We start from the raw sequence: 21,606 nt of genomic DNA, 5'->3' as shown, positions 1-21,606 counted from the left end.
ACGTTGAAAAATGACATCCGAGATGGCCGAAGGCGTCGTGCGCGACGAGCGTAAAATTCGTCCGACTCGAATCGGGTTCGTACAGCTACTTTCTACGGCCCCTTACTAGCGCACTCGCCTCGTAGCGAAGTTATCCGCCTCGGTACGTAGCCTCGCGCGCGTACGTGTGCACATGCATTCCCCGATCTCGCGTTACGCGCGCGGTGCGCCTGTACGCCGAGGGCGGTCTCGCCGTAGTAGCGTGTACCGGCCGTATTATTTTTATGAATGACTCGCCGGCAACGTAATCCCGCCGCGCGTGCAGCCACGACGGCGTGCAGCCTCACCGATGCATCCGCGTCGCCCCGGCGCTCGATAGAAAGTTGAATGAATCGCGCGACCTCAACCGCATTCAGCGATTCCGTTCCCGGTGCCCACCAGAGCTCGAAAGATCGCCTGAAAATAACGCTTCGCGGAATATTGATCCGTACGGATCTCCCCGGGTTTATATTTTAAGAACTTTTACCTTCCGCCTGTTTCAGTGATTCGAATAAATTAAACGTAAAATCTTATATTTGATATCGTTAATAATAACACTTTTTTATATGCGCTTGACTGAATATCGCCTGAGAAATAAAATTTGCGAGAGGTATCGATGAGTGATTTTAAGTGCATTTTAAAGAATCTCTCCGTGGAAAAGTAACATTTGCTATAATTTTGATAATTATTAACATGGAAAAGTTATTTGTGTAGAGCTTATCATATTTAAAATATTTTACCGATAAAAATTAGGTGCAGCGAAGTTCTCGAGTGTATATTTCGGCGGAATGTTGTTCCAAGAAAAGATAGACGATCGATTCTCTGGCCTATCAACTGGCAAAACCAGCCGTTCGTGGTGTTTGTTGTTCCTTTATATAGACAGACACGATAAAATTCGTTTACATTGCATTACATCATGGTATGTAATGTAATATCTCACGTGCTTCCGGAATCTTGTGGTTTTCAAAGAACGGAAATACCTATCGTGCGATAAGCGCAAAATATATATCGATAACACGAAAAATGTTGTCTTCTACTGAAAAGATCGGTAATAATGCGTTAAATAATATAAAAATAAAATAATAACGACGAATAAAATTTATATTTAAATATATTGGTATATCGCGATATTTTTACGATTTCGAATTTAATGCAATTTTCTCTCGATCAATTAAGTTTTAGAGGCATTGTGACTAGCGAGCCTTTCATATCGAATTTCTTTCGGAATTTGCATTATATCTCGATATTCGAGGACATAAACTGTTATTGATAGCCTCCCTACCGAATCGCACGAAACATTTGTTGAACGTGCATTTCGTGCAATGCGACACGTTTGCGCCATAAAGAATTCATTATATGCGAATTGTCGGACCCGCGTTAAATTATATCTTTTCGAGAAATGTCGTACGTGCCCCTCATCCATATCCCGTCTCTGTGGGAAAGACCCATTCCGCGTGTCCAGGCGAGGAGAATAAGAAGAAAGACGCGCTCTTCCTGTTATCGAGAGGACACGCCGCGATGGGAAAAGGGTCATCGAATGGCCCTGAGTTCGGGGTCATCCGTCTCGGAGGATGTCTGGACGTTAATTAAAATGTGCCGCGCATCTGGCCGGAGTGCTGCTTCTTTCTTCCATTTTCCTCCCCTCCGTCTCCCCCCCCCATCTCCTTCTACCGTCCCTCCTCGCCCTTTCCTCCGCCTTGGGCCTGTACCCTTCGTATTGCAATTTCTTCTTACGCAGCGTATGCGTGCGATCGGCCTGTGACTTTTAAAGCGCCTGGCCGGGAGTGTCACTTGGACGGCAGCTGCTAGGTCGTCTATGTGCGAGGAGCCTATGCGACCCGAGGATGTGTCGTCATTTCCTGCCACCGACCGACCGACCACCGACCGACTCCGGCCGGCCGGCCGGCTTCGGAGTACAGCGATGAATACGTAGTTTGCGCCTTCCTGCATGACACTCGATAGTCGGACTCTGTCTCGCAAAAACGAAGCCAATCCCCGCCGACATCGCGACGAAAAGAAAGATTGGCCTTCACGCGGACGATTTAATGCCTTTACATTTTTGCCGATTTTATTTTCAAAAATGTAGGAATGAGAATTAAAAATTATCAACGTTTGACAACGGGAAAATTACCGCTATATTTTTCGGAGTCGTTATTATAACGAATTAAATAATATATTATTTATTCTTTTCATAAGTAAAGCTTATTATTTTTTTAATGTGCGAATAGGATAGCTATTCACGCGTGTTGGCTAGTATCGTTTAATTTTTTTATATTAGCGACTATAAAATATGGGTAAAGTCAGGGACTTCATTCCCGTTTCAGTAACAAAGAAAGGCGAAGGTCATATAATAAAACGTTATTTCTTGCATTTTATGCAAGTAGCTTTTTTTTCCCCTCCACGTACGGCGCGTGGTTGTTTGTCATATTTCGCTTCTAGCATTGGTGTCATAATGATAAGCTAAGGTTGTAATAACGACGCTAATTATAATTGCAGTTATTTTTTTACATTATTTTTATCGCTTTAAAGAAAAGTATTTAAGAAAGAAAAATGTATATCCGCATATTTATATTATATAACTGTATAAAAAATATATTTCAACGGCTTTTATTGAAAAAAATTTATCGGTTTTGTTTTGGCAGATGCGCAAACGCTTCTGGTATCGTAATTTTTCGGCTTTCGGCAATAAAATCGAAGAAAAGTGGTATAAACGGCAATCACAATGGCTAGCCATAATGCTCCTCTCAGCGGGATAGTCCTTAGGAATTTATTTCTCGCATCCGCGTGCGCCATTTCGCAGACTCCGGTCGTAACTTCTGACCTTCGTGGCGCTTACGTTAAAGAACGCGTTGAGTCAGAACACAGCCACATTTAATTCTTTTTAGTTTGGTAAAATTGAAGGACTCGAATTATAAAAAGAGTTTTTTTTTTTTTTAACAACTGAGTTTCTTTGAATGACTCTTCAAAGGAAACTTGCAGAATGCTTAATTCCTTGACCCTTTGGACCAGAATCAAGTCCGTTTCTCTTATCTCGGTTTCGTGAAAATCATCCCGGAAGTCGCGCCACTCGTGCCTCCAATCTATACCTCAGAATCCGGGAAGCCGTCGATATGGAAGCCCGTTAAATCAGTTAGTTGCGAAATTAAAGTCTTTTGCGCAAAGCAAATACGTTTAACAATAAAAAAATAATCTCTCTGCTTTGTCTAAAGTATTTTCCGAAATATTCGATTACTTCTCCAAACATTTAAGAGGAACACAAAAAAAAAAAAAATACTTTGTTCGGCATTATTTGTAATGATTTTTCTTTCGGATAGAACTGGATAGAATCTGCTGACAATTTCTGGAGCAATGACATCTGAACTTTTCGACGCGCGGAGTGTCTTTTAAAATTAGACAAGCCTCCCACGATGTTGGTACCGCAGTGTGAATGTGCTCTTAACATCACGAGTTCACAGTGAATGCTATTAATAAAGCAATTATAAGGGCTACGACCGCTATCGTCTTACTTAGGAGCCGACTCATAAAATTTGGACGTGTCAAGAGAGTTCAAGCGACACTGCAAAATTTTGCAAATTTTGAAACTCGCTAAATATTTGCCTAATCAATTATATATTTATATCGCGCGAGCGTTAGAATCACGTTTTTTTAATTTTTATAATAATATCTTTGATAAATTATATAAAATATTTAAAAATAATATATTTATACTTTTTTAAACATGTATAAACTGTAGTACCACTGTTTTAAAAAACAGATAACGTAAGTTCGTAGTAGAATTAGATTTTTATCAGTATATTTTTTGTCTTTTTTTTTTTCTTTTGGTTAACAAACCATTCATATCAAAGATATAATATTTTTCTGCGAGTGATATTTATTTTAATTTTATTAAGTCGAGATAAGTCGATAAATATTAACTATCGTTTTGATACCAGCGAATCAATTAGTGCTCTTTCTTTCGGGCTCGAGGAATACGTGGGGTCAAAAATTGCTCTCCCTGGGAGAGAGGAATCTAACCAAACTCCCCGAGGGGGCATGGGTGCGATTTCGGACCGGCGTCAGCTTTTTCTGTCGTGGATCTCTTATTCCCCATCTTGTTTTTTTTTCTTTTTTTTTTTTTTTTTCTTTTTTTCTATCGACCTCGCGTCTCGCATGCGGATCTGACTACGTTGGTTTTAGACGCCGCGGCACGCACGGCATTTCCGGCAACTCGACCCGAAGCGCAACGTTGAATGCAGTCGCGAATGGCACAGGGAAGAAGAACGAAAATATCGGGAGGCAGTTGTTCCTTTTGTTCGGACGCGCCATTACAACCGTATGCACTCGCGGTGATACAGCCGGCGGAAGCCGCGGGAAGGATTATCTCCCAGTGACAGGGATATTACCTTCCAGACGTACGTTAAAAGTCTCGCCGAAAGCTATCCTTCGGTCTCAACATCGACTATTTTCGTTTCGTCCGCTGAGACCCCGGATGTTCCGAATGGAATTAAAACGATAATCTTCTAATCCGTGGCTTATCATTCGATTAAGGATATTTCCGTGAAAAAAAAATTTCTTAACTAATCGATTCTAAATTTTTTTCACGACGTGTTAAACGACTGATGGCTTGACGGTTTTATTTAATAAGTTATAGTTTATAAGTTTTTTTTTTTAGTTTACGATAATAAATATTTATATGAAGTAATAAATGTTTTATCTAAATATTGGAAATATTTTAAACTGATAATTAAAAAAGAGAAAAACAATTTTATAATTGTTTATACGATTGAATTTGTCTTTTTAAATTTACGTTAGTTAGATTGACGCACGAATTTATATTAAAAATGGAAAAATGCTGATATATTTTATCAAGTGTCTGCTGATAGATCGTTTCTTTTTTTTTTATCTTAAAATCACAGTCAAATAAAACGAGAGGACAAAATTCGTAGCTCGAAAGATACGTAGCAAATATCAATAAGTGATATCGTAACGATTAGATAAACGTGTTACAAAAGTTTTATCTGGAATTCGGTATTAAAAGGGAGCAAAGGAATTACGATCTGGGAGGTAGAAGAACAGCGCGTTGAAAGCATTCGGCAAATAAAAGCGCCGAGTAAAAGACGGGCGTGGACCACGTTCCTCTGCCCGTCGTCCAGTATGGCGAAACGTGGTAAAATTAAATAGCTCTCGCGGCACGGGTAAAGGCGTTGGGGTCTCGTCCAAGCTGAATGCCACGGACGAATGAAGTCACTAACGTCGCGTCATTAACTCGTACATCACGTCGGGAATTTATGTGCGATTCGTACGAGACGCCGCCGCGCGCGGATTTGCGCGCCCCAACCACGTAATGGATTTTACCACTTATCGGAGGATGGGATCGCATAAGGATAGGATTCCCCTGTAATTGAGTGCGCGCAATAACGCCTTCGCCAGACGCGCACCCGCTTGCATTACTTCCTCGGCCTCTCGGCGAAAATGATCTAAGAAGGCCGCGGCGTAATCCGAGGAAACGAACCCGAACGTCGCGAGCCTAATCGCGACTTAATCGCGAGCACCGCAAGGCGTATCGTACACGTTTCGCTAAGATCCAGAGATATTTTATCCACCGACCCCTCTCATAAATTTTCCAGCGTGTCCAGTCGTCCTTATCGGCAGGCCTGAACCGGCAGTTTATTAAATTGTTTTTGCAATATATTTACTTCTGATTATCGGCTACCTCACCGTCCATTTATGTGCTACCGGCATTCGCGGGTAATTAACTTTCTTTCTCTGCTCACGTAAGAGACACAATTATGAGAAAGCGGGTGGGTACAGTGGGTGATTAACGAATTATATTAATTTTAGCAAAATTTGATATAAATTTTCTATGCAAATTTAAAATTACGGCACTCGGGTTTATACGTTTAATATTATTATACTCAATATCCCTTGATAACGGAGTAATTTTCGCGTTCTTAGAATCCGGATTTGACGGGTGTAGCTTAGAACCTCTTCGTGTTTGTGCCCTTGTCTTGTTAATGCCTTGGGTCACACTCACACGTACGCGTTATTATGTACATATATTCAGCCGCACATATATATATGCATACGGCGGTTTCTCTCTGTCCCTTCTTTCTATATCGTACCGCCCCTTCGATCGAGAAATTGTGCCCAACGGGTCTACATCAAGAATCGTGGCCGCAAATAAAAATAAGGCAATTTATGTAAGTCTCGATGAGAACTAGGCGAAAAAACGAAAGATATAAACTAAAACTATGCGAGGCAAAAAAAGAAAAAAGCAATGCTACGCGTAGTAAGTGAATCCACGTTGTTTCTTTTTGGCATAAAAGTTCATATTTTCTATTTATTAAATTTCAAGAAAAATGGATGAATTATATATGAACAGATCTCGTGTTCTCGATGTGCGCCGCTTTTTGTATCGATTACTTTTTATTTCGTTTCCTCTCGCAGCGGTTCTTTCTTGTGAATCCGACAAATCAACGTAAACGACCAGATCTGCACGAAAACGTGGTCGATGCCGTGGGCGTGAGCGATTTTCCACGAAAATTATTTGTCCAAATTATAGAACGAGTTTCTCTCCTTTTTTATTTTGTTTTATTTTCCTCTGTAGTTCGTAACATATTATACAAAATATAAAAATAAGAATTTTAACACATTTGCGTGTCATGTTACACGATTTTGCTGATTCCAGAAAACGTATTAAGTATTGTAAAAAATCACGAGAGACTAGCTGGTCAATAGCTTCTGTCGGAAATTATTTTAAATTCTTTGCAAGCTATGATACTAATTATAAAAAGCTGGTGGTAAAATAATAAAATACTCTTGTTCTGTTTCAGAATAATATAAAACCAAATATATGATATTGCTTAAAATGTCAAAGGATATAATTGATCAGAATATAATATATAACCTTTAACACTATTTCGTATTAATCATCCTCTTTCTACTTTCCTCCAAGACATGTAAATCACGTTACAAAAAAAAAAAAAAAAAAAAAAAAAAAGGGAGAGAAAGAAGATACGAATAAAAATTAATATCGCTTGCATCATAAAAAGAAATGATCAGATTACGCCAAAAAAAAAAAAGTAGGCTCGAATCGTATAAAGCACGACTGTAACGTCGACGATGGGTAAACATGAAGATGCTGTAATATACATGAGACGAGATGATCGATGCACACCACGACGGTATGACAATGCATATCGTTATCCTTCGCCTTGTCCGGGGGCACCTGAAGGAGATCGCTCGAGACGATTGATGCGGGCTCTTCAGCCGCGGCATTGGCGTTGCATCAACGTCGCGGAATTCGCGTCGCCGTTTCGTTTTCGCCCGCAAACGGCGAATCGTGTCTTATCCGCGTGATCTAATCGCGTATTCCCGGTAGCACCGCCCACACGGCGACGGCCCGGGCCAGCGTTCCGTATGCACGCGGTTACCGAATCCGGCCGGCGGGAGCCCGGGCCTTTGACTTTTTCACCTCCAGACGGGATCATTGATTTCGGCGAAGGCCGCGACGCAAAAGCGATCCGCGCCGCAAGTGAGCACCGCGGTGCTATTTGCGGAACGTCCCCGCGCCTCCCTGGATTATTGAGCAATTTTTTTCGTTTGCATCCTTCTTGGCCTACAAGACCCTACATCGAACCTAGACCTCGTTATCTCAAACGTTCGTTCCCGTGATCGTCAGTATAAACGTTATGTTCGCACGCTTAGAAAAACTTCTTATTTTTTTCTTCCTTTTTTTTTTCTCTTTTTATACGAACGTCGCTAAATTTTACGCATAACTTATCATCGTCGCGCGGAGGAATATTAATTTTAATTTTACAAAAGGCTCTATGTGCCTCCGGAATGAAACTTTGTGAATTATGGCTTATGAATTATCACGTTTTTGTTTTAAAGCTCGTGCGTGGGAATAATTTTGGGGAATATTTTATTTAAATAGGAAATAAAGAGTTTTTATTTGTCGTCAAGTTTTCCCGCTTGGTATTCGGTGTTATAAGTGCCGTCAATGATTATAAATATCGGACAATCGTACCTCTTACCTCACACTCGATATAAAAAAAAAAAAAAAAAAAAAAAGAAAGAAGGAAAAAAGAAGACAGATGCCAAATTCGACACACATACACACACATATGTATGTTCGTCTCAATGCCACTCGTGCCGATCGTAAAATCTGTCATAGCGTGAGCGCACACGCGGGACACGCACGCGGGCACACGTGGAATGTAGTTTGGCCACATAGTGGCGTATGTACCGTGTGGTCATCAAATACTGACTTTGGCCATCAGCTTGCGTCATCGACGGCCGCGTTCAAGCGCTGTCACGGCGCGCATGAATGAAACGGGAAGAGGAGAACCGTGTATATGCACGCGTGTGCGTGCGCGCTGCGTACATGCGTGCACACGTGCCCGCCAAGTATGTGGGTGTGCGTGTAGGGCGCGAGGCTCCGGCATTTAAATGGGATTTAAAGTGAACGCACAGCCGAAACGGGTTGCGGAGGTCGCGTTTTAACCGTGAACGACCGTGAGAACGACGATTCAACTCTAGCATTAACGGCACGTCTCCCTTTCGGCGCGGTTAACAAGACTATTCTAAATTTTTTTTATGTAATTCGCGTATACGTCGCGAATAATTAAGCGTAAGTGAGAAAACACGGATTTCGCGTTGGCGATGTCGGCAGTAAATTAAAATCCGGCGTTACAAGAAGCTCTAAAGGTGTGCAATTATTTTTATTGCTCGTGATAATAATAATTAGCGTCGCTTTCATTTTATGTAGGACTTAATACTTCCCAATTATAATTTTTATTTATTAAGATACACCTATTTAATAGAGCTGCCTGATAAACGGTTAGTTTTAATATTAGAAATTGCTATTTTATCGCGCGTTACTCCAATATTCTAATTATGCTAATAAGACGACAATTTTTTTACCACTTAAAAGGACATTAAGTTCTCTTTAGGATATTCGTTGCGCAAGACGCATCCGGCAGGCACCGAAAAAGTCGAATACCCTTGGAAGGAGGCTCGTGCGAGAAACGCTTCCTAATATTGTACCTGTTTGTCTTGGGCACGATGGCGCAAAGTAAAGTCTTAGACACACGCACGCTCTTTATTCTTTGTTTGTCGTCGGTGATATCCTTAACCAAACCTTCGCCATCCGGTTACTTTCTAATACGTTATACGTTTCTAATTTCGGACGGTCGATTAAAGTTCGAACTTACGGCTGGCGCAATACCGCGATCGGAGCAGCCGCCTGCCAAGTGTCCATTTAATTTGTAATTATGTGTCAGCAGCGACGGCGACTGTTTCGACTCCGGCGTTTCTACGAGTATAAGCCGGGGTCGTTCTACGCTCCCGTCGTTTTCATTAATCGTGCTCACCCGAGTATTTATTATTTATTAGCCTTTATCAGTATTACTTTATCATTAGCGCGAGAATGGGTTAAAAACGGAATTTAATTAATTTAAACTTTACGCTCTGTAGGATACTCGGGCTCTCCGACCTCGGCTCGGGCATTGACCAAGGTCTTTCGCACCGCGAAAATCTGCAGGAACAGGAAGCCGAGATCGAAAACAATATTTCTATTAATATTACAATATTAAAGTTCTCGTGTTGATTGTGACGTAATGAGGAGCTCAGTACTCGCGTGATTAAAACCACTCTTCGATTTATATTACACGCTTTTCGTCCTGCAATCTTTTTTTTTGGTACGTCAGACAATTGAAACGTAGAACCGGGCGACCGCATCTTGACGTATTAAATTTTACGTACAGTCACGTGCGAGCCCTTTAATTTACGTATCTATGCATCTCGGCTCGCGCGAAAACGATTTGCTCGGTACGCGAAATAAAACTGCGATTATACATATATTACCTACCAGGGTCTTTCTCATTATTATCGGGCACAGGTGTCTTCGCCCGCAGAAACATTTTCAACGATATGCCGTGCATTATGTATACACGTATCGCTGACGAACGGGAGTACAAAGTCTATACTTCGTGAATCGCGTACGTCGGGATTGATGTATGTATCGCCCGCGTTCGAAACCGCTCGAAAAACCAGCGACACGCCACGGCCCGTCCGGATAATCCCACACGTTAACAGGCTCGAGGACACGTCACCTTCTAACGTGCTTTCGCCATTAGCGAGGTCATGCAGAAGAGGAACAATTATAAAACACCTTGGATAGCTACCAAGGCCACCGGAATTTTTCCTTCTAACGGCATAGCCGTGATTATTCCGCGGTGTCGTTGAACAGTTAATCGATAGCAAGGACCGTCCTTGGTATTGAGCCTACATGTCGATACGCTTTCTTTTTCTTCACGGAATCGCGAGCTTAACGAGGTGATCGATACGATTCCGATTTGCGTTCGGTCTGATGTAGAACGGCGGACGTTTTATACACGAATGCCGGCAGCGCTTTCGTATTTCAACGATATGTACTCACGATGCAGTATTTCTATCAGTTTATTTCAAATTGCAATATTTGATGCTCATTTACGTCATAGTGTTTAATCCATAGCGTTACAAAAAAAAAAAAAGAAAAAAGAAATAGAAAAAAAAGCGATCGTATTCATATCAGATATGCGCGGTTATTCGCTGCTCTTCGCCGTTTGCTCCTCGCGCGGTAACTCCGATCGTTAAAACGGCTGTTTATTATAAATTCGATCCAGACGGATTGTAAAGAAAATCTCGCGCTGTCGTACGATAGAATATTTAATGCCCGGAGCGGTCTTGATAGCCGCTACGCTCGGAACGGCTAGGAAACGCGGTCGAGCCGAACGGTTTCTTAACGGGCAATATCTGTCGATGTCGTCATGCTTAATTAATAAGGGAGCTCTCCTTTCTCCGAAATTTTTTTTGCAGAAGGTCCTCGACAAGAGGCTGAACGACAGGGTCGACGGCATGATGGAGTCCGGTTTGGTGCAGGAACTACTCGACTTTCATCGCGTGTACAACGAGCAACGGATTAAATCCAATATGTGAGTGCACCTCTTAACATACTGTTGCATCACGCGGAATTCGGTACAAGTTCAAGGATTTCTTTTTCCGTCACCTTTCTCTTTTCCTCATCGCCACGAAACTCTTTTAATTTTCGATCGCGATTAAAAAAAATGCATTTGGGGAAACGTTATCCTAGCTGATAATTTAACTTGACAATTTTGCGTTATTAAATATTGATTTGAAACGGCAAATATTTTACATAGCGAAATCTAAATAATTGTTTTATAAGCAAAATTTGATTACGGACGTGTATTATATCTGGGAGAAAGAGAGTTTCTCGATTTAAATGCAAAATTATATTAATTACACGCGTATCGAATTTGCGATGTAAATCACTTACGGTCGATAATTAAATAACGATTGTTGTCAGTGCTGCGTTTGAAGCACGTTAGTCGATGCGGGATTTCACTGATTCCAATCGGATTCCCAATTAGCATGTCTTTTTCTGAAGGAGCTGTACGGATGTAATAAAAATTTCCTTATTGCAAGCGGAGAATGTAAATGGGAATGCGTCAAGGATAACGAGTGGATCAATATACAAAGTTATGCTTATCGCGATTCTTCGTAATATATAAAATCTTTCGGTGCATATCTCATTTTTGTCCGCCTCAACGCGCCGTTTATCGTCAAGATAATTTCGAATTTCTTCTCAGCTTTAGAGATATCGATAGAATTCTTTCGCAACGCTCTAAATATAATTTTTCCGCGATTTGTGCACAAATAATTTTTCCTTTCTTAAAAGAAGGGACGGGAAAGAAAAAGGGAAAATTAATCTCCCGGCAAAATACTTTAAGTTGTGGAACAAAAATGTAATTCAACAAAAAAAATGTTAATTTTTTTTTTAATCACGCGGATGTATTGAATTGTGGTTATCGAGTTTTTGCGAATCGCGTGGGTATACGCTATCGAGAAACATGACTTGCGTTGCCATTAATGCAGACATGTTCAGTGAGTGGTTTCCCTCCCGTTCGACTGTCCCACCTTACTTTCCTCGCTTCCGGAAGTCGCGGGCGTAATGCGGCCGGATGTCGGTGCGAAAATAAAGGAAGTGGCCGGCCGCGAGGAATAGCATGGGCGCGCGATTACGTGCGCGTAGCGTCGAGCCAAAAATTAATCACCGACTAATGAGTCGCTGCCGCCTTCCTTTCTCTCGTCCCTCCTTCCCCCCCCCTCCGTTCTCCCCCGCAAAGAAGAACGGCGCGTTAAACGATCGTGCCCGCGGTTTCCCATGAAACCGAGCCCCGGAGTTTTCGCCACCACGGAAAAGTGACTACACGCCGAATGCTAATTGCTCGACAAACCGTGGTAATTGAAAGGCGCAATTAGCGATATCACCGATGTTAGGACGCGCATATTCTCGTGTACAAACGCGTGACTAACTCGAAGGTAAATATTCACGATCGACTCGCGGCGAATGTGTTTGGCGGAAAAATTACAGTTTCATCCGCGTGGGACGAGCGAGAGGGACCTCGAGAATACCAAAATTAAACATCATACCGTCTATGAAGCGAGCGATTCAAGCGACACGATTCGAGCCGGTCGCAGGCGTAATGGATTTACATTTGAGTGGCGGAGAACGGAATTATTTACGGAAATAGGCATCGGCGGGCGATAGAGCGTTTATGGAAAATGGTGATTGTAAATTATTTTATTGCGAATAAAATATCGATGAAATGAGAGAGACGGGTGGTGAATCATAACAGAAAGTATAACGGGTTCGGCGCGGAGGAGATACCAAAGCGCGTCTCGATTCGACGGGCAGCTTCGGTCCCGGAGGAGCCGGGAAGGAAAGTCCGCTCTGGAAGCTAATTATTTCATCGCGATCTTTCGCGCAGCGGTGCGCCACGGGTGATAAATAATAGCGTAGCAGAAGTTTAGCCGCGGCTGAAAGAATCGGCGAACTTCCTTGACCGCAAGCCAAGACGACTCCGCAAGAAATCGCGAGCGATCGGAGAAGACATTAGTTAACTTCGACTTTACGTGTAACTATTTGCGGAACGCGCAAAAAAAGGTTGCGCGCGCGGTATTTTTATGGTCCAGCGGGTCTGCGGGGCTCTGTGTTTGCACAGGCGTCTACAAAAATGAGCGCCGTAACACGCGAAATCGGAACGGGAATATCCAAGTTTGAACGGAAAAGGACGTTACGCCGATTCGGTCCGGCCCGAGGAGGCGACGTGTACTCTTTCAGCGAGCAAGTGATTTTCGTTGCGATTATTTGATACAGCTCGTATTCCCGAGCCGCGAATAAAACCTGACGTTGTCTTTTCTCAGAAAGGAATGAGAAGTGATGCATATCGCGCGACAGTGTAACGTTACCCACTTTGCGCATCGTGTCACATTATACGTATACTGCACATTTCTGCGCGGCGTATCGTACGTTTATAAGACGATTATTAAATGTACACGGTACAAATTAAATGTTTCATAATTTTCTTTTCTATTTCTTTTATCGAGGAGATGTAATGGCATTTACGTAATACAAGAGAAAGGTCTTTATTTAGATCGATACTGATTGCAAATTATAACGATAGAATTGTTATGTGACAACGAAGAGATTCTCACGCGTGCTTTAGCTATATGGCAACATTAATTAATATTATGTAAAATATCGAGGCGTTGTGTAATTTACATACACACACACAGGCTCGTTAAATTTTATTATCCACCCAAGTAATTTAAAGTTACTCGCACGCAAGCAAGGCAACACATTAAATCACCGGAACCCTGCGGTCGGTCGTAAGCTGCGATCTTCGGTTTATTTGCCGTCTTTCACGGCACGAGAAAGAAAAAAAGAGAGAGAGAAAGAGTAGAAGAATTCCGACCGACTACTTACACCGCGTCATCAAATTCCGCGAAATCCGACGGCTGTCGCGAAATATTTTGCTTATTGTTCGCGCGCCGTTCTTGCGAGGAAAATCGACGCGAAAGAAATGTTAGATTAAAAAAAAAAAATTTTTAACTATTAATAAAGTCAGCCGCGGCTTTTCAGCCGGTATGACCGGCAAGGGAGTCGTGCGAAGCCGGGGTATCGGAACGAATTACTCCGCGATCTTTTCCCGCTGGAAGGCGCGGTTCGATCGCGCTCGTTGCATCGCGTGTGCGACCGTGCCTCTTATCGGTCCTCTTATTGCGGACAGAACCGATGTAGATATAGAACCGGGGAGGGGGGTAAGGGGGAGAGATACGGCGTGGATCGGTAGGTCCAATCGGTTATTAGTCTCAGCCGCGAGACTCGCTTCCTCGTCCGACTCGTCACAGATGTACGGTTTCGTCGTGCCTCCGCGATTTCTCTCCGCATCCGTTTGCCGGCCTGCGACTCGATATCGGTCGATTTTCCCACCTGGCGGATAAAGTCTTATCGCGGTGGTGCGCCACGCCGCGATCGCTGTTTATAATATATCGCTAGACCATTATCATTAATTATTAACCGGCTGCCCGCGTACCCACGTGCACGCGGCCGCGACGGTGCATCCGCTCCGACGGCGATGTAAATCGACGCCGGCAGTGCACACTTTGCAGTCGTTGCCGTTGCAACGCATGCGATATAGGACGGTTAGGCGTAGGTAGCTGAACCAAGCGAAAAGAAGAACTTTAAAACGACGTCCCTAGATATCGAAAATATTATTTGCTTAAACCGACTGGAATAATTCTTTAAGTAAATTGAAAATGGTAAACGATCACGATGGGGGTGACGTTTAAGACTTTTTGTTTCCCTGACGTTAAATAATTTTATTATGTAGATTCGAATAATTGGGTTAATTTAAGCGTTAGATGATTAATTAAGTTGCAGATGATTAATGTACCGGCGTCTGTTGTAAAATCATTTTGTTACGATAGCTTCTGTTCAAGTCATTTAATTACTGAATATATAGGGTATCAATGTTTGTCGCAATATAGTAATGGAAATATTTCCACGATAAAACGACTTGTCGACACAATTTTGTAAAGTACTAGACAACCATCTTATCGCACCTTATCACGCTCGTGCACTACAAATTTAGTTTAGAAGCATTCATAAGTAATGTAAAATTGTACGCTAGAGAAAATAGATAAACTTCACGAATAAAATAAATCTTTGATAACGCAATAGGTAATATTCCATAGAATATCCATAGAAATGAGCTCAATTACGAATATAATCGTATAGTTCATCGGTGTAATCAATTTCTAATTTTTAAAATTTATTAGTATCGATTTAAATTTATGCCTTTTTTTTGCGACAATTAATTACAATTATTAACCGACATCGATTACATCGAAATATAAAATAAATGTGAATGTAAAGTAACATTCCGCCCGTTTTATCGACGCTACACCACAATTTTCGAAATTTAAATATATTTTAAACCTTCGATAAAACGAGAGACTTGCGATAAATGCTATTTACTCTGGCCGAGGTTGACGGATATTCTATCGAGAGCAAATTTTTTTTTTTGAGAATAACTTATCCTGTATACATTGACACTTTATATATCCATGCAGAGATCGTATCCCGCAGATATTATTCATTTTTGCTGGATTATCGATAGACTGCTGTAACAATCGAAACTAAATTTACCATCTAAATGGAAATTAAACGTTATCCGCGCTTGTTATAGATTCGCTTGTCAATTGCAGCATATATACTTTTGACAGCGCAAATAACATTTCGATAAAAATGTCACGTGGACTTCTTGTGATATATTACTAGCGATTATCCTATCAATCACCACCGATCCATGCGGCATAGGATCAATAAATCTGCGAAGATTTACTCAAAGATACGTGTATCTTTCCTTTAACGGCTCTATAAAACTATACTTCTTACGGTATCCTAGCTCTGGCTTTGAACAACTGCGATGTGATCGCGAATAAATTTGCCATAGATGTCTAATTGATTTCACTCGCCACGGCAAAGATACTCGCTCGACGGATAAACGGCGATCGTAGATTAGCGGATTTGATTTTTTAATTCCCGTGATTCAGCAAACGAGAAGCAGCGCGATTTGTTTAAACAGTCGATTAATTGTAATCGCCAGGGGAGTGATTAGAATAAGAATGAACGATTACATTGAATGACGATACGTTGAAAAATAGTACGGCGCCGCTGGTAAGTCGCGTCAATGTTTTTAATTCTTCCGGGTTGAACTTTACGATTAAAAATCTATCGGTGAAAGTTTATCGGTGGATTTTTATAATTACGGCGCCTTTCGTATGCACGTTCACGAGCGTACTTCGCGTTAATTCATCGTGAAAAGTAAATCGACAGATTTGCTGAAATTATTATTTTTTCTTTTTCTTTTTTTATTTATGATGGATTTGTCTTTTGTCAATGCGTCACATTATCGTTCGCAATCGACCGCTTTGGCCGCAATGGATGTCAAATAAGCGGAAAGGTGCGCGCAGGAAGAAAGATAACACGCTACTGTTTCACGAAGACCATAAATCCTGGCAATATCGGCCGATTATCTCTGTCTTTCTCTCTTTCTCTCTCTTTCTGGCGGTAACCCGCGTTAAACTCTACGTTTTGCGGTGAAGAAAATGTAATACCGCGCTACGTGCGGCGCGTATAGGCTGCCTGGCAACAGGTTGTAAAAATATTTTAGAGCTGTTACGTATTCGCGCGACGCTGATTGCTGACACTCTGTCGTTATCTTAATCACAAGCTCTAGTACTGTTACTGGCACAAGTGCCGCTACCACTTGCGGACCGTGGTCCCCGTCGTTAAATATCATCATAGCTATTATCAGCACCTTATTATTATCATTATTGTATTTTCGAGCAAAAATGCCGGCGGCCGGCTGCGAATAGGAAAGCGAGCCTCATTATTTTTCTCGGCTGGAACCGAGATCATATAAATAACGGTCAGGCTTGAAATAAATAATTCTACTTTCTCCGATAATACGCTCGCGTACCGATATATCGCGCGGAAAGACTGAAAACACTTAATAGGTCAATATATGCTTATTAAAGTGATAATTGATAATATTACGACAAAAATGTTGGTTGAACTCGATGTGCCATTAATTATAAAATCGCGTTATTCTATTTTTATACCTTTAACGGATTCATTACTTACGTTATTATATACGAGATTAGTGAAATATATTAAACTTATTATCGCGAAGCAAGTTTTGCGTTCCGAGTTGCTAATTACACAAAGCACGAGAAAGTACAAGACGAGAAAATATATGTAAAAAGTTGCTAATACGTTGTGTCAACAGGAGACAGTCAAAATATCGGTGTTTAATGTTCGAGAGGAATAAATTACGTCGAGCTTGACTTAATCCTTTATTCGCGATCTGTCTTGCGGTATCCCTGGAAATTTGCTTTAGAACGAAACGCGCGGCGCCGTGGGTCCGATTCCTTCTCACCAACATGCATTTGGCATTGACACGTGTGTGAAATCAGTGAGTCGTGCCGACGATAGCGTCGGCTTTTTCCCGTCGTAAGTCGGCGGTTACATCGAGCGAGGTCGTCTCGCGATTACTAATCGTGGGACGCTGTGTGATAAGATTCGCGCCAAGTCGAAGTACGCGCCCGTTGTTGCCGATCCTCGGCCAGGATACGGTCAAAAGATAGATTTGAGAGAGAGAAAAAAAAAAAAAAAGAAAAACGTATGCTAAATTAATCAATGATTATTAACGTCAAATGTAACTTGCCATCTTGAAAGCGGATATCTTACGTGAACAACGTAAATTGACGACAAGATTTTTTATAATGACCCTGACCGGCGTGAGATCGACGTTTTTTTTTTTTTTATTTTTTAAATCGAAACTTTATTTTAATGACTCTAATGTTAAGCAATAAAGATTTTAAAATTATTAGAAGGGAGACTAGAAGGATGAAGTAAAAAGAATTTATGTCACAATTTTAGACGCAAAGTGCTTTTACTGTCAATTTTTTTCAGCCAAGTGACATTCAGAGTTTGACTTCGCCCAATTAATTCGTATCTTGCCTTAACCCTGGTTCTTTCGACGAACTGCTTTGGCGATAATAATGCCAAATTTTTAATTAAACTTCACTAAACGCAAATAGCTACGCAGACGAACCTTGAATAATATCACATGTCGAATTCTACATAATTGCAATATGTGATGACCGTGTCAGCAAATAAAAAGCGTTATCAGCGTTATCTTTGCACTTCCTCTGCTATATGCGACTCGTGTGACGTTACGCAATTTGTTACGCTATCGAATCCTAAGAAGCTTAAAATTCCCGCGTAACGTTATCGAAGCGATATACTTTATCTCGTGGTAAGCCAAGTAATTCTGCAATTAATTTTAGACTCGGACAGATTACATATTTTTCTTATCTGTAATTTGTAAGCGCCGCATTTTAAATAGATTTTATTAAAGTTTTACGAAGCTATTTAATACTTTTTTAAATAGAACTAGACGAAACATTGCTCGCGTTATAGGCGCGCTGTTTTTTAAGGGATCCGCATTGCAAACTACGAAAAAATAAATCATGCGACTCACCAATCTGCATGAGCTTCAGCGGAGTTGAAGAATTCTGCCGGTGACTGTAACATAAAAAAGAAAAAATTAATGTAGACATGCTAGTTATGAATTAAATTTAACAAAAAAAAAAAAGAAAAGTTTTTTTTTTATTTAATTTAAAGAATTTATATTTACCTATAAGTTGCTCCGCCGATGCAGGATGCCTCCTAGGCCTGCTCATCCTCTCAGATGGGACGTGTCGAGTCATCCTTCCGCGTTGGACACTCGCGAACGCGCCCGATAAATTACCGTCACCAAAATTAATATTTTAATTTAACACTTTCGCACGATAGTCCAAGACACTCCCGGTAAAAGATTTTTATGTAAAAGAACGACGCCCGTTTACTTTGCGGAATTTCCGAACGACCGACGAACCGACTAGGGTTCGTATTTCTATAATTTCGGCGTGCGATACTTTTCTCCTTCGGATTTTTATCTAAGCAAAATTCTTGTTTCGCTCAGATAAAAATCCAAAGAAGTGCTGAGCTGTAATAATATCAACGTAAATTCCATACAAATGTATGCAATTTACATTGATATCTGAAATTGATATTATGACAATTTATAATTAATTAAACATTTTTTTAATTTCCCTATATCATTTTAAAAGTTTTATTATTTTAGATTACCGGCGCGGTGTATTATTTTATTTATTACTAATATAAGGATGCCGCGGATAATATAAAAATGTTTCCCACCCGAAATGCTAAGTTCTATATAAGTTTTAAAAAATTAAACATGCGACTCACAGCTAGATATGTTGGCGGCGGAGTACTAGTAAAATGACCTGTAACAAATAAGTGAAAAAAATTAAATTGTAGAGATCTCAATTTTTAAAATTTAGTTTAAACAGCAAAGATAAAAAAAAAATTAATTCTTACCAGTGGGTGGCTCCGCCGATGCCCGATGCCTTTCCTAGGTCCTCCTCCTCCTCTCAGCACTGGCCAACGGGGATGTCAGGCTGGTGCTCCTTCGACGATGGCCTTTCTCTGAATTTTTATCTGCAACAAAAAATTTATATTTGATTAGTAACATTCACGAAAATTAAACGTGCTGCGTTACAAGTAATTAAAATTATTATGAGCGAAGTATCCGCTTCACAGACACGCTACGCGTACACGAAGCTAATATCTTAACTTACACTAAAAGTATTATTCGACGTATATAATATATAATTGACTACGTATGGTAGCTAGCTGGCCGATACATATCTACGCTTCACGTGATAACCGAGCGAGATGCATAGTCGCACGTGCGACTGACCTCTACACTCGGTCATTAGGTAGTCACAAAAATACATCCACGAAAAGATTTTGCAGGCCTCACATTCCTACACCATGAATGAATACATATCTCCTTAATCTATCGCGAATTCGTCGATTAAAACCCTCTTCCCTCGAGCCCGACTGTACTCGTCCACGCTTTTTCACGGCAAAGAGACGCGAAATTAATGTACGCGTACACGAGGTTCTAGCTCACCTTATATCAAAAAGACGTAATCGCTCGTATGTACAATTAACCTAGGAAGGTAGTTAGCGCCAGATTGTGTGCCCCTGGTCCGTCGATTATGCGTAAAACTTTAATACGTACGGAGCACGTGCTGCGTACGTACGTCTTGCTCGACCACTGGAGGACAGAGTGGGAGTGGTGGGGGAACGTTGCTTGCTCGCGGCACATACGCCGCTCACCCCATCCCTTCACCCCCCGGGTACCTGCCCGTCTTTATCTCTCTCTCACCTCTACACAATTTAACGCGTTATAAAAAAATTTTATATGCTCAATATTAATTGCAAATTAAACCGATACCGGGTTTCAAAACCTTCTTAACAATTAACATTTACTCTCTTTCCTTTTTTTTTTCTTAATTACTAGTAGGATAATATATTTCAAACAGGATCTGAAACAAACCGTAAGTATAATTTACGGAGTTCAGGGCGCGGCCGAAATTTAAAAGGCCCCCGTCCGCGTTTAAAGATCGGCAAAGAACATCGGGCTCAATTTCCCTGATTACACACGATCGTATTCGGTGCCAGGTGCAAATATCCTGGTTGCCGGTCCGGAAGATCTCGGTTAATCGATCATCAGGGACACTTCCAGCAAGACGGATAAGCGGGAAAGCGAATGAGAGAGACGGAGGGTGCGAGAACTCTCTGTCGGTGACGGGGAAGGAAAGATTGGCGAGCGTGCGATCCAAGAGAGAATGTTTACATTCCAGGTCACCTGATTACACGAAAGGCATCTTCCAGACCATCGGCTTCAAGGAGTTTCACGCTTACCTCATACTGTCCGAGGAGGAACGCGCGAGCGAGAAGGTAAAGCAAGCGAACGTGAGATGGCTCATCGATACGGGCTACGTCCGCGTAGCCGCGATTGCCGTTTGCCTCGACGGCCCGAGGTTTCAGCTGGGGTCTCCCTCGGTCATTTTTCTACCGTTAAAATGCACCGCGCAACGTTAGTCGTACCTCGCGGCCGTATCGCGATATCTCTGCCTGCGGTCCTCCGTGGTTTTTACTCCTTTCAATGCGCAGCACTTTCACGATTATACGTCGCGAGGCTCTTTACGAGCTTCTCTGATTTTAATATCACGACGAAAAAGCATCTGCATGAGCTATAGAAAGCTGCGTATCGATTCTAACGATTCGGCTTACGTAGTAAAATTATTAATTATACACGATATTAACGTGCGCAATAAAATTCGAAGACGAGAAAAAAATCGTGTCGTTGTAAAATTTATATTATATGGTTGAAATGTGTGGAATTATTATTAAGCGACAAATTGACGACTGATTAATTTTGCGCAGGGGAAAAAATTGCTCCAACAAGGAATCGACGACTTAAAACTTGTTACCAGGAGATATGCAAAGAGACAGGACAAATGGGTGATGAACAGATTAATTCGGCGCGATGATCGACAGGTAATTAATTTTTTTTTAATAATTATTAATATGTTCACCACGTCTGTTGGTACTACAACAATTTGTACTATTAGTAACTATTAGTAATTCGATTGAAATAATTTAGTTTATCCTTCCTGCGGTAAATCTCTTTTTTTCTATCTCTATCTTTTTCTTTTCCCCTCGCAGAATACATAAGTGATAAAACTAAGTAAAGTATAAATCACACGACTGCT

At 41.3% G+C, this 21,606-nt stretch overlaps 1 protein-coding gene across 3 annotated transcripts in view; it reads left to right on the top strand.

The window, feature by feature from the left end:
* Positions 1–21,606, top strand: part of LOC139109355 (tRNA dimethylallyltransferase) — a 62,673-nt gene that overhangs the window by 40,225 nt on the left and 842 nt on the right. For all 3 annotated transcript variants that reach the window (XM_070668348.1, XM_070668346.1, XM_070668347.1), the window contains exons 5-7: positions 10,858–10,973; positions 20,692–20,788; positions 21,278–21,391. In XM_070668348.1, the coding sequence (XP_070524449.1) occupies positions 10,858–10,973; positions 20,692–20,788; positions 21,278–21,391 (327 nt within the window). The remainder of the gene's footprint in view (positions 1–10,857; positions 10,974–20,691; positions 20,789–21,277; positions 21,392–21,606) is intronic.

This window comes from Cardiocondyla obscurior, linkage group LG17, assembly GCF_019399895.1.
Source record: "Cardiocondyla obscurior isolate alpha-2009 linkage group LG17, Cobs3.1, whole genome shotgun sequence".
Taxonomy (NCBI): Eukaryota; Metazoa; Arthropoda; class Insecta; order Hymenoptera; family Formicidae; genus Cardiocondyla; species Cardiocondyla obscurior.
Note: the sequence above shows the minus strand (reverse complement) of the source record. Positions and strands in the feature narration are given on the sequence as shown.